The sequence below is a fragment of the Phallusia mammillata genome, chromosome 1, assembly GCF_965637545.1.
Source record: "Phallusia mammillata chromosome 1, kaPhaMamm4.hap1.1, whole genome shotgun sequence".
NCBI classification, from domain to species: Eukaryota; Metazoa; Chordata; class Ascidiacea; order Phlebobranchia; family Ascidiidae; genus Phallusia; species Phallusia mammillata.
The window spans coordinates 1,806,163-1,818,192 of NC_137252.1; the positions used below are offsets into that span (position 1 = coordinate 1,806,163).

General features: G+C 40.6%; 2 protein-coding genes and 1 pseudogene across 4 annotated transcripts; 1 reads left to right on the forward strand and 2 right to left on the reverse strand.

Annotated features, from left to right (window-relative positions):
- Positions 1-263: 263 nt before the first annotated feature.
- Positions 264-1,431, forward strand: LOC145209294 (uncharacterized). Of its 2 annotated transcripts, none has more exons than XR_013855058.1 (3): positions 264-563; positions 944-1,110; positions 1,256-1,431. XR_013855058.1 is itself a non-coding variant. In XM_080079560.1 (3 exons), the coding sequence occupies exons 1-3, from the start codon at positions 691-693 to the stop codon at positions 1,354-1,356; spliced, it is 444 nt and encodes a 147-aa protein (XP_079935686.1). In that variant the 5' UTR covers positions 592-690; the 3' UTR covers positions 1,357-1,431. The 2 variants fall into 2 exon arrangements, 1 of the variants encoding a protein (XP_079935686.1); XM_080079560.1 differs by lacking the exon at positions 264-563 and adding an exon at positions 592-866.
- Positions 1,339-3,020, reverse strand: LOC145209292 (uncharacterized). Its single transcript, XM_080079559.1, has 3 exons — positions 2,692-3,020; positions 2,442-2,625; positions 1,339-2,384 (listed from the first exon to the last, which is right to left on the reverse strand). The coding sequence occupies exons 1-3, from the start codon at positions 2,813-2,815 to the stop codon at positions 2,135-2,137; spliced, it is 558 nt and encodes a 185-aa protein (XP_079935685.1). The 5' UTR covers positions 2,816-3,020; the 3' UTR covers positions 1,339-2,134.
- A 3,414-nt stretch (positions 3,021-6,434) lies between these two features.
- On the reverse strand, positions 6,435-11,814 carry LOC145207600 (uncharacterized; annotated as a pseudogene). The gene is made up of 3 exons (XR_013854090.1): positions 10,752-11,814; positions 9,874-10,029; positions 6,435-9,332 (listed from the first exon to the last, which is right to left on the reverse strand). The product of XR_013854090.1 is annotated as an uncharacterized LOC145207600 (transcript).
- Positions 11,815-12,030: the final 216 nt, after the last annotated feature.

Consider the following 12,030-nt stretch of genomic DNA (forward strand, 5'->3'; position numbering starts at 1 on the left):
CTCGATAAAAAGTTCAATCTTAAGGTGCGTTTACACTACACGCGACGCGACGCGATCCGTTATCTATTCGCCTTGTTTGTATGGAAGCGTTTACACTACACGCGACGCGACGCGACTGTCGCGTCGCGCCGCTTTAAATCGCTTCTGGAGCGAAAAATCGCTTTGCGCGTGTGTACTGTTGAGAACTAGCAGCCTGTGCTTTTTTATCATTCTTAAGTTTTGATAACTGCATACGTAATTTGTTTTGATACTAAAAGTATTTAAACACCCCAAGGTAAACAAGGAAGACAGAATTGCTTGCTTTAATTATGAATTATAGCCTTTGTGTCATTTACCATTTGTTCTAGACCTTTGAGCAGTTTGCTAGTCCAGGTTTGGTTATTAATTTACACTAAAATGAGAAACATTTTTTAAGGTTTAAGCTATTTCAAAAATGGAAGAAATTTTAATTAATAAAGTTAGAGATTTTCCTGCCTTGTTTAACTCTAGCTTAAATGACTACCACAACCGGAATATTAAAGAGAACTGCTGGCTGAAAATAGCTTCCGAGATGAACACACCAGGTTAGTACTGTTGTGTTGTGGTTTTTTTCCCTTCACGGTATGCAAACCATTTTTTAGAACTACAATACAGTGGGCAAGTAGTTATTCTGCAGTAGGCATAACAGAAAGTCAGATAAAACATTTTAAGATGTTTTTAGTTAAAGATATAAAAGAAAAATGGAAAGCCCTGAGGGACAAGTATGTTAAAATCAAAAGAAAAGATAAAAGTTTGAGGTCAGGTTCAGCAGCATCGAGCAGTGCAAGCTACAGTTGGAGTTTGTTTGATGCAATGTCATTCATTGATCCCTATGTTAAACCCAGGAGGTAACAGTCAAAAGCAGTAAAATAATAATAATTTGTAATTACATTTTTGATGTTGTTTACAATTTGACATTTTGCAGCACTACAAGCAACTTTGAAGACACTGTCACATTAACGCTAGAACCATGTGATGAAGATCAGTTTTTCAATACCCAAAGTCCAGATAGTCCTATCAAACCACCCATTAAAAAAAGAAAAGAAATGGATAGCTTCGAAAAAAAGATTTTCGAGATACTGGAAAATGATGGTAAGTTTGTTGCTGACAGGCATGTTTTTAAAACTCTATTGTACTTATACTTTAACAATTTTACATGTAATTTTTGCCCTTTTTAACAAGCCAACTTTTACCAATTTTTGCCCAAAACTTTCCTCACATTGCATTATGTTTAAAGCTAAAAAAGAAGACCCCGAACGACTATTTCTACTCTCATTGGTACCGAAGCTAAAAGACTTGGACAAAAAAAGGCATCTGAAATCAAAATCAAAATTCTAAATTTATTTCATCAAGCTGAATTCGAATAATAAACCAAACCAACTGCAATAAATACAAAAAAACTCTTTAAGCAAAGTAGTTGTTGTTGTTGTGTGTTTCATTAACACCTGTTGACCCTGTCCAGCTGCCATGTAACCTGACCCTCATTACTAAAATAGTGTTGAAAGATTTCCCTAACTTTTGTGGCAGCATCAGAATTTCTTCTTCCTTGCCTTTGTATATTTTGAAATCCTTGTCCCTCTTCTCGCCAACTGCCGTCAGTAATCTGACCCTGTCGGTCTTCCCGGTCAAAATCACGGTCATCACAGTAGGAGTACCGTAAATAATTGTGTAGAACACAGCATGCTTTTACGACAGCGTCAGCTCTACACGGAGAAAGGGGTATAGGCCTTCGGAAAACCCGCCATTTTGCAGATAGTATGCCGAAGGTATTTTCAACAGTTCGTCGAGCTCTAGACAAACGGTAATTAAAGATTCGTTTTCCTTCTTCAAGGGTTCTTCCAGGAAACGGCCTCATAAAATTGGTTTTTAAAGCGAAAGCTTCATCACCAACGAAGACATAGGGAGCAACTTGATTGCTGCCACGCAGTGTCGAACACCCAGGAAGGTCCAACTCGTTCGCTTCTAACATTTTACCGAACGCAGAATTGGCAAATACACTGCCATCTGACTGCTTACCGAAAGCCCCCACATCCACACATACAAATCGGTATTGTGAGTCCGCTACCGCGAGCAAAACAATGCTGTGTGAATGTTTGTAATTATAAAACATCGACCCTTAATTATTTGGTGCCTGCAGAACAATGTGTTTGCCATCAACACTTCCTAGGCAGTTTGGAAATTGCCAAAACTGGTCGAAATCTTCAGCAATTTTTACCCAATCTTGCCTTGATGGAATAGGCATGACCTCGTTTCGCAATGTCTCCCATATAGCAGCACATGTTTCTGGTACAGCATGGCATATTGTTGATTTCGACGTTCGGAAGGATGCGGCAATTGTGGAATAAGAATCGCCAGTGGCCAAAAAACTGCAAAACAGCAACGGCTTTATAATCGTACGCTATATGTAATTTTTTAAAGCCTACCGAAGCGTCAGTGCAAGGCGTTCTTCAACGGAAATGCATGTTCTTAAATGAGTTGTTTGTTTTTTTATCTTCGGTCCAATTTTATGCGCTAAAAAATCAAACGCTTCTGGCGTCATTCGAAAATAAGTCCGGAACTCCGAAAGTCTTTCGAGGCGCAACTCCAAAATTAAACGATGAAATTCACCTAGAGAAAGTATTTTTAGCCAAAAATCAAACTGTTTTTCACTGTATTAAACGTTTCTTAACTTACCAAGTTCGGACCTTCGCTGCAAAATAGGATGGACCCACCAACGTCGCGCCCGTCGTTTCTTTAGAGCCATTCTCCTAGCTATCAAAAGCAAGGCTACGTTTCTAACTTTTTTTGTACTAGCCATGATAAAAATATGTGTTTGTCTCTTGCTTTGTCAGGAAAAAGAGGAATAACTGGTTTCTAATGACAACGCGCTTGTGCGACACCACAATAAACAATTAATAAGCAAAAAATATGCAAGTCACGCGAAATTGTTACCGATAGTGTAAACAGTTGATCGCTTGCGCGGCGTGCCGCGTTGCGTCGCGTCGCGTGTAGTGTAAACGCACCTTTAGGCTCGTTTGCGACAAAAAATCTTAATATTACCTAAACTTATGGATCAGGTCTTAGAGCAAAAAACGACTGGTAATCTAGTAATCTCAGTATAGTATTGTTGTGCTCCAAACATATTGTTACGTTTGCAAAAGCACAACTTTCTGTCCTGTTAGGCAAACACTTTTACAAAAAAAACAGCGTTATGTACACCGTGTCTGGGAAGAGAAAAGTAATATGATCCTTTTTGTCATTGTTTTAAACACAGTTAGTTTCCAGAAGAATGTTTGTGAGTCGGACCGTTTGTACTGCCTGATGTTTTCAGATTGAGAAAACAGATGCAAGAACTTATTGCAGTATGTTCTCCGGAACATAGTGATTGACAGCCGTCGCATCACATCTGTGGGAGCGACGTGTGTGCGGTCCCCGCAATGGATAACAAGGCCCTGGACGGACTATTGGTTTGAAAATGTTCTCTTGGGTCAGCTGAGCTTCTTGGGCATGTTGTTCATTACTCGGAAGCTTATTGTTTGTTCTGCTTCTCGTGGCTCGTATCGGTCGTCTGCAGTAGCGAGTAAGTTCATTATTACGATTCTTACCACTTGCTGCATAGAGCCGACATGGTCCACAAAAGATCAATTTAGTTCTTGTCTTTTATTCTGGTTGCGCAACACACATTAAGTCTCATTTATCTCAAGGAAAGGATATGATGGAAAAAAGAGATATCATCGATAAAACATTGGCTTGTAAACTGATACTCGTTTTTCTTGCGAACATTGCAAAACAGTACCTTATTTTCCTTACATCAGTTATTAGTTTGTTTTAAGTTAAACGCTTGCAAAGATTTGCAGCACTGCAATGGAGTTCATAACTATTTGTTTTTGAAAACCCCGGTTTACGCAACAGCCTATCTTATGGTGAAGTAAAAGAGAAGTAATTAAGTTAACATAGAAAAAAGGCCAACAAACTATGAGACACGCTACACAACAAATTGACAGGTTGTATCTTCCTTCTAAATTTTCACAGTAAAGATAAGGTTTAAACAAATAAGTAAACACAAACAAACGTATAAAAAGCAGATTTTCAAACAACCACTTTAATCCAAAATTTCATTGGAAACAAATTGTCTTTGGATTTGAAGACAAACATGCACCACGTGATCTATCAGCTTATTTGAAAAGTTTCCAGACAAATGTTCACACAACGCGTTTTTCTCTGCTCGTTGTTCATAGATCGAGGAAACAGAGGGAAAATGCAACAACTATTAAACAATGATCCAGAAACCATGTAGGCGCCAAAACCCGAAGGCTTTGCTGACAGATCATTTTGCGGAAGCCACACAAACGCGAATAAGAAACAGCTGGCTTCATTGCAACGCAGATATTTTAAAACCCTTTTTTTCGACATTTGTCACCCACACCCTAAGCTGGTTTTGACTCGAACATGACAAAAACACAGATTCCCACTGCACTATTGGTCGTTTTACTTGGTTCGTGTGTTCTTGGGACAGACGAAAAGTGTGTCGGAAAAAGGTTTGTGCCCAAAAATGTTTGTATTTATTCACACCTTTGTTGCTTTATTTCAACACGTCAAGCGAAGATAATTTGGCAGCGCTTAATTCTTAATAATAGTGCCTTTTCGACCGGTTCAATTTGTACTTTGTTTTCATCAACACCATCCCGATGTATATCAACAATAATATACTTGGCATCATTGCAGCATATGTATACAACATGAGTTTTGTATTTCAGCTGCTGTTGCAGATTTAGACGAGATGATACAAGTTTTGCCAACCGAACCGAATAAACCAACCACAAGTAATGTATTTAATGTGGCAAATTAAGTTTTCCCATGCAGCAAAATATTTCTTTTATTACCAGAGTTTCCAAACGATGTGTTTATCTTTTCAAAGAACACCAACAATAAAAATATGATCATTTACCGTGAGGTGCTTCCTGACTTGAAACAGGATTTTACAGTTTGTTTCTTGGTCCAGTTTAACAATCTTTCCTCAAGAACTCCGATATTAAGACTTATTGACATCTTTGACCAGGGGTGGGGAACCTTTTTGTTTGTGAAGGCCACCTAACGGTTTATCGACACTTGTTTAGGCCGCACAGACTATTTGCCACGCCAAGGACAGTGGTGGTAACTTCAAACTTTTTGACTTACAGAATGGTCGATGTACTAGAACTTACGGTCCAAGCTAAGTAAAATTCCTCACTACATTTCCACCCTCACTACAACATTCGGGATTTTATTAAAGCAGAAACGCGCTTGTTTACCAATATTAATCTAAGAGCAGCTTGTGACATCACAGACGAGTTTAAGACATTCGATTATGCGCAAACAATTGTTCTTTTGAAACACAAAAAGATTGTAGAACCTGGGTCTCTTGGCAGACCTACGGAAATCGCTTTGTGTTCCGCGCAACCACTTGGCTCTAGTTTGAAAACAGCTGCCCTAGAACCAATCAAATAGTAATGTGGAATAAAGGTAAAAAATACGTTTCAGTCTAGTTTTTAGTGCCTGGTGCAGTGTGTATTATCAACATCCTAAATTGTATTGTGACATCAAAGGACGCACTTAGTGCCCTAAAAGGCCGCATGCGGCCTTTAGGCCGCAGGTTCCCCACCTCTGTCTTTGACGATGCCAACACTTTTGTGGTCGAGATGTTTCCTCCTGCAAATATCCGGGTTTCGGCGCGAGGCAAAGTTATTGTATATCCTTTAAGGCTGCTACTCTCTTACCCAGTAAGTTGAATTATACTAATTTCTGCAATACGTTTTTGCTTATTTATTCATGCCCCAACCTGGTTGTTGAAAGAAAACTACGTCTTAGTCATAATACTCTTTTTTTCACCTTCATAATTTTTATACCTGCAATGTACAAGTTAAAGATCGTGTATGTGACTGTTATGGTACAATTATCACTGTTTACTAAAACTAACTACCCAACTTTTTGTATCAAAGTTATGTTTGATCATATATATGCAGCAGAAATTGCAGACGGTTCGGACCTGTAAGGCATTTGGCAAAACAAGGCCGTTTCTGCACCTAACCTTCTATAACAATGACTCAATGCTTTAACGTACAATTATATTTTGCGGTTTAGTATAAGTTTGTGTTTACCATGATCCCTAAACCGCGATTGTTCAGACATTTCTAAACGACCATGCTATCGAACACAGCAAAATCGAGTACCTCCCGTTCTATAATGGTAACAGTCACAAGCATCTTGTTTTGGGTGGAACATACGGGGATGCTCAGTTCAAGTAAGCAATGTAATCAGACTTAGATGCTGTCAATCTAAATATACAACAGCTGTTTTTGCGAGCAATTTCGTACACTGTATTCAAGTGTTTAAACGTCCACACGAAAGTTTTCACTGCATATGTTACGCCGTTTTTCGGTTCTGCTGCAATAACGGGCTGTCAGTACCCAAATTAACTTGTATTAAAATATTAAAAGAGTAAAACGATAAAAAGACAAGCAGCGCAGATATGCAGTCGCACCACAACTACCGCTCAACACCAACTCCAACTCCAACTCCAACTGCCGGCTTCTCAGCCGCGTGGGGCCACGTCCCCTCGACAATTCGTTACAGCGAACACGACATAGAAATATGTTATGACGTCATAAATAGGTGACAAAATGAAAACGCAACACACTTCCCCCGCAACATGTTGTTGTACAACGCTAAGCAACAAACAGTATAATGCATGAAGGTAAACCCATGACACTGATAACAAGAAATTTTGTGTCCGAATGAACTGACATAAACGTTTGATACAGGCGTAGACATCAAGTGAAAAATAGTGAAAGCAACTTAAGTGCAAAGTAAACAAACAAAGAAAGAGTGATAAACAATGAACAATATATACAAATTTCGAATTACATAACGACATGAAACAAAACAAGCGTGAGAGAAACAAAACAAATGTGCAACAAAACAAAACAACTTTCTTTTTGTGTGTGTGTGTGAACTTTAAATGTTTGGCGACATAAAGACAGTGATTTAGCTACGGTGACAATGTAAAGTCAAACACATCAGAATTTAATCTGTAACAAATATAACATTGGACAGAACAAGTGAAAATATAACGTTCCCGTTAAAACTACGTGATAACACGACGTTTTTTTGAAGCACACAACAAAACATTCATCATGTATCATTACGTATGTGTCAAGTATAGCCACACACATGTATGGCGCTCAGTCAATACACGTAATGAATAATTCGTTCTTTGACTGCGTATCTATTCGGGGGCGGGGTAAAATCGTGGCTGTCGTGTCTGACGACGTGGTCGTTCGTTAACGGTCGGTTGTGGTCTATTCCGCCTGCAGTGAGGTAAAACAAAATATGCGCCAGGCAACAAAGTTGGGACGTCTTCAGGGTCAGTTCTAGTAGCTTCACCACTATCTCCTTCCTCATCAGTTGCTGCAGTGGGAATAGGTGCGTTCGCATGACTCTTCTTAAGTCGGTTAAAATGTACCACCTGTAGTTTAGATTCTCCTTCTCTGCCAATCAGGTAATTTACGGGGGGCAATACCCTCAGGACCTGATAAGGTCCCTTATATGGCATATGAAACTTCTTCTTTTCATCTGGCCCCAATACAGTGTCTCTAAGCATAACATGATCACATACACAGTAGGTGGCAGTTGTCGAGTTCCGACCGTAACGCTTTTTCACTCGTTCACAGACGTTGCGGAGACGTTCTCCTGCTACCTCCCGCACCAGCCGATTCTGAAGCTCTGCTACGTTGGCTGTGGTTGGAGAGCTTGCTGGGCCATCAAGAAGTAAATCGGCGGGTAGTCTGAGTTCTCGACCATACAGCAGCAAGTGTGAAGTCATTCCTATATCCAGTAACTGAAGTTGGCAATCCACCAAGAATGTCAATTTCTATTAGAGGTGTACCGAATATTCGGTTTGCCGAATTTATTCGGCCGAATCGATCATTTTTGCAAAGATTCGGTTTCGGCCGAATAATTTGTTGCGATTCGGCCGAAACCGAATATTTTACGAACACAAATTTAAAGCGTTAAACGTGTCTTTTCTGCTTATTAAGGTCCACGCAATCTTTCAAAAGCCCAAACATAACGAAAGTTGCGTCAATGTTTATCTTTTTTAACACATTATCGTTTTTCCCACGGTAGTCAAAAAATTAGTAATTCATTGGCAGGTTGCCAATCATGCTTAAGGCAATTTTAAACACCACAGAAGTGAAATAAGGACGAAACACAACTATTTTGCACTGTCTGCCTGGTAGATAAACATTTTTTTCACGTCAAACGCGTAGCGTACGACTTCGCGTGACGTCATAAATGATTCGGCCGAATTTATTCGGCAAAACCTCCGAATATTCGGTTTCGGCCGAATCGAAATTTAGCCGATTCGGTACATCACTAATTTCTATCCGTTGCATTGGTCCATCTTCAGTTGACGGAACCAACGGAGCTGTTGCTTTTGTGTTGGATAGTTTTCGAACGTTGCAAAGTGGACAGCGAAGGCAGTAGTCCTCTACATCCGACTTCCAGCCTGGTACGGGCTCTTCATCTTGCATTGTTGATGGAATTCTGCTCATTGCGTCAGCGTTTCCATGCTTCTTACCAGGTCGGTGAACAAGTTTGAAGTTGAAAGAAGCAAGTAGTTCAAACCATCTAGCGCACTGTCCGTACGTTTCTTTCGACTTCCACAGCCACCTTAAAGAGACGTGATCTGTGCGTAGAAGGAACTGATTGCCTGTGAGGTAACATCGGAAATGTTTTAATGCAAATACGACAGCCAATAATTCCTTTGGTGTAGTAGAATAATTACGTTCACACTTAGTCAATGTACGACTAGCATTAGCTATTGGATGTTCCTCTCCATCGACACACTGCGACAAAACACAACCCACTGCCGTATTTGATCCATCTGTATCTAAAACAAATGGTAACGACATATCGAGGTACCGTAGTACTGGAGGTTCTGACAAAGCTGTTTTCATCGTCGTGAAGGCCACTTCGCACTCTTCAGACCATGAAAAGGGGCATTTGTCTTTTTGCGTAAGAGCGTATAGCGGAGATGCAATTACTGAATAGTTCATTACAAACCTTCGATAGTACGAGGCCAATCCAAAAAACTGACGCACTTCCCGGACACAAGACGGTCTTGGCCACTCTAAAACTGTTTTAATCTTTGCCGGATCACACGCCACTCCCGCACCTGACACGACGTGACCAAGAAACTGCACTTCTTTCTGCACTATGTGACACTTGGATGGTTTAAGTTTAAGACTGGCTGTTTCTAAGCGGCATAGGACGTTGTCCAAACGCTCCAAATGTTCCTGGAATGTACGAGAATACATGATTATGTCATCAAGGTGAGCAAGAGCCCCGTTCCACTCGATGCCGTTTAAAACAATGCGCATTAAATGCTGGAACGTCGCTGGATCGTTAGTCAAGCCAAATGGCATCACATTAAATTCAAACAAACCCCGGTGACAAGTAAACGCCGTTTTCTCTCTCGCACCGTCATTCATTGGAATCTGCCAATATCCTGTTTTAGGTCAAGAGTTGTAAAATATTGGCAACCAGAAAGTTGGTCTAAACTTTCGTCAATACGTGGAAGTGGGTAACTATGTTTCTTAGTTATATCGTTAAGACCCCTGTAGTCCACGCAAAATCGGGTACTCCCATCTTTTTTCTTTACCAAGACTATCGGACTTGCCCACGGAGAATTTCATTCTGATATTATTCCCTGCTCGTGCATATCGTTCACAAGCTTGTCAATCGTCTGTTTTGGGGATTCAGAAATGCGCCTAGGATGTTGACGGATAGTAGTCGAATCTCCAGTATCTATATTATGGGAAGTTAGTTTGGTCTTACCAAGAGAATCCGACCCAACTGCAAATGCGGCACGACGTTTTGCAATTACCAGTTCGAGCGCGTCCATTTCTTGTTTTTGCAATGGCATCTGAGAAACACGAAGTTCATTTAGTAGATCTCGATGTCCTTTATTCCCCAAAAACTGATTGCTTTCAGCTGTGACAGAACACAAAGTGTAAGCGTTTTTGTAAACACAGTTATTCAAACCAGAAACAGGAACAACATCCGCCACCAGAAACAGGAACAACATCCGCCGCGGGAAGATGCTTATCGACGTCTTGCGAATTAACCATACGCACTTGGCCAATGTTACCTCTTGTGTTGGTCACGTACTCGGCGACTGCAACATCATACTTTAAACACGCTTCAAGGTTTCTCTCGATTACCACTGTCGAATCGGGAAGGGTCACGTCAGAATAAAAGGAGCACGGAACTTATTCGCGGTTTTTGGGCGAATAACAATTGGTTCTAAAAGTTTTACACTGTGACTATGTAAAATCCCTGGTTTAAATAACAAGGGCACTGTCCCACCATTTCCGGACAGCGTCATCAACTTGTAGTTTACTACACAATTTTGGTTTTGTAGAAAATCTTTGCCCAAAATACACTCCTCGGCGATATCCGACGACACATAAACAGAAGCAGTTGTTCTAATACCAGCGACTCTGAAACAAACATCTACCATTCGTATTTGACTACCATTGGCACCGACAAAGCGTAAATTACTTTGACACGACTTTATCTTTACGTTTGTAACTCTCTTACAAACAGCATTTGAAACCACACACCACAGATATGCCATTGATGTTTACGTTAGCATGCTTGTACAGCACACTCTCGTTGGTGTCAATTCTATGCGTTATTGTACCTTGGTTTACCTCGGACTCCTGATAGGGGAACGGCGTCGGTTGTTGGGCACTTGTTTGCCATTTCCGGTCCTGTGTACGTAATCTTCTTTGCCTGCAGTTTCTCGCAAAATGACCCTCTCCATTACAATTATAGCACCGACGAGAGGAAAATCTCTTGCTCTCATTTCGCACCTCGTTTAGTTCAAATCGCAGTTGTTTGATTTCCTCAGCCAAGCGTTTTAACTGATCGGTGACTGGGTCAACTTCAGGCTTGAACAGGGCAACATCGCTTTTACCAGTAATATCGTCCGCGTTGATTGCTCCACGCGACGCTTCTTTGAAGCTTGGTTCTTCCTTCGAGCAATTCTCGCGCAGTATAGTATCCGCGAGCCGTTTGTCCCTGAGGCCGGTTAGCGAAGAAGCGTACAGCATTGCATTCCTTAGTTTGTTGTCCTTTGGAAATGCTTGGTTTCCGAGCACCACAAGAGCTGACACGAAATCTCTGTTAGTTTCATTCACAGTTTGAGTCCGTCTCGCCAATGTTAGACTGGCATTAATTTGTGTTAAAATACACAAGGCTACAGCTGTGGCTCTTTTCTTCAACTCATCATAAGCGACATCATATAAGTTTTCGTTTTCATTCTCTAAAATCAAACTTGAGAGCAGGTGGCAATGCCAACAAACATGCATGCCTTTTTGCAGCTTCGCTTGCCTCAACGCTTTTACAAAATGATTCAAAGTTGTTGATAAAAGTTCTAATATCGCTTCCTGTCTCGAACTTCGGAGAATGTGAAAAGAAATTCATTCTTCTGACAACAGCAGTCCTGGCGTGCTCGCCAAATTTTCTGTTACGCCGTTTTTCGGTTCTGCTGCAATAACGGGCTGTCAGTACCCAAATTAACTTGTATTAAAATATTAAAAGAGTAAAACGATAAAAAGACAAGCAGCGCAGATATGCAGTCGCACCACAACTACCGCTCAACTCCAACTACCGGCTTCTCAGCCGCGTGGGGCCACGTCCCCTCGACAATTCGTTACAGCGAACACGACATAGAAATATGTTATGACGTCATAAATAGGTGACAAAATAAAAACGTAACACGTACAGACTATTGGTTGTTTCATCGAACCCCATTTTCGTGTCATAGTATGTCAGGCCAAATGAAGGCGTCATACCGAATCAAGCCGGGCTCCCAAGCATTCCCTCTATTAAAATTACAACTGGGCATCAAACGAGCATTTTGAAAAATTTCAATTTGTCTATCGTTTGTACCTGGAAAATACTTTAGCAAATAATTTGATTGCTGCT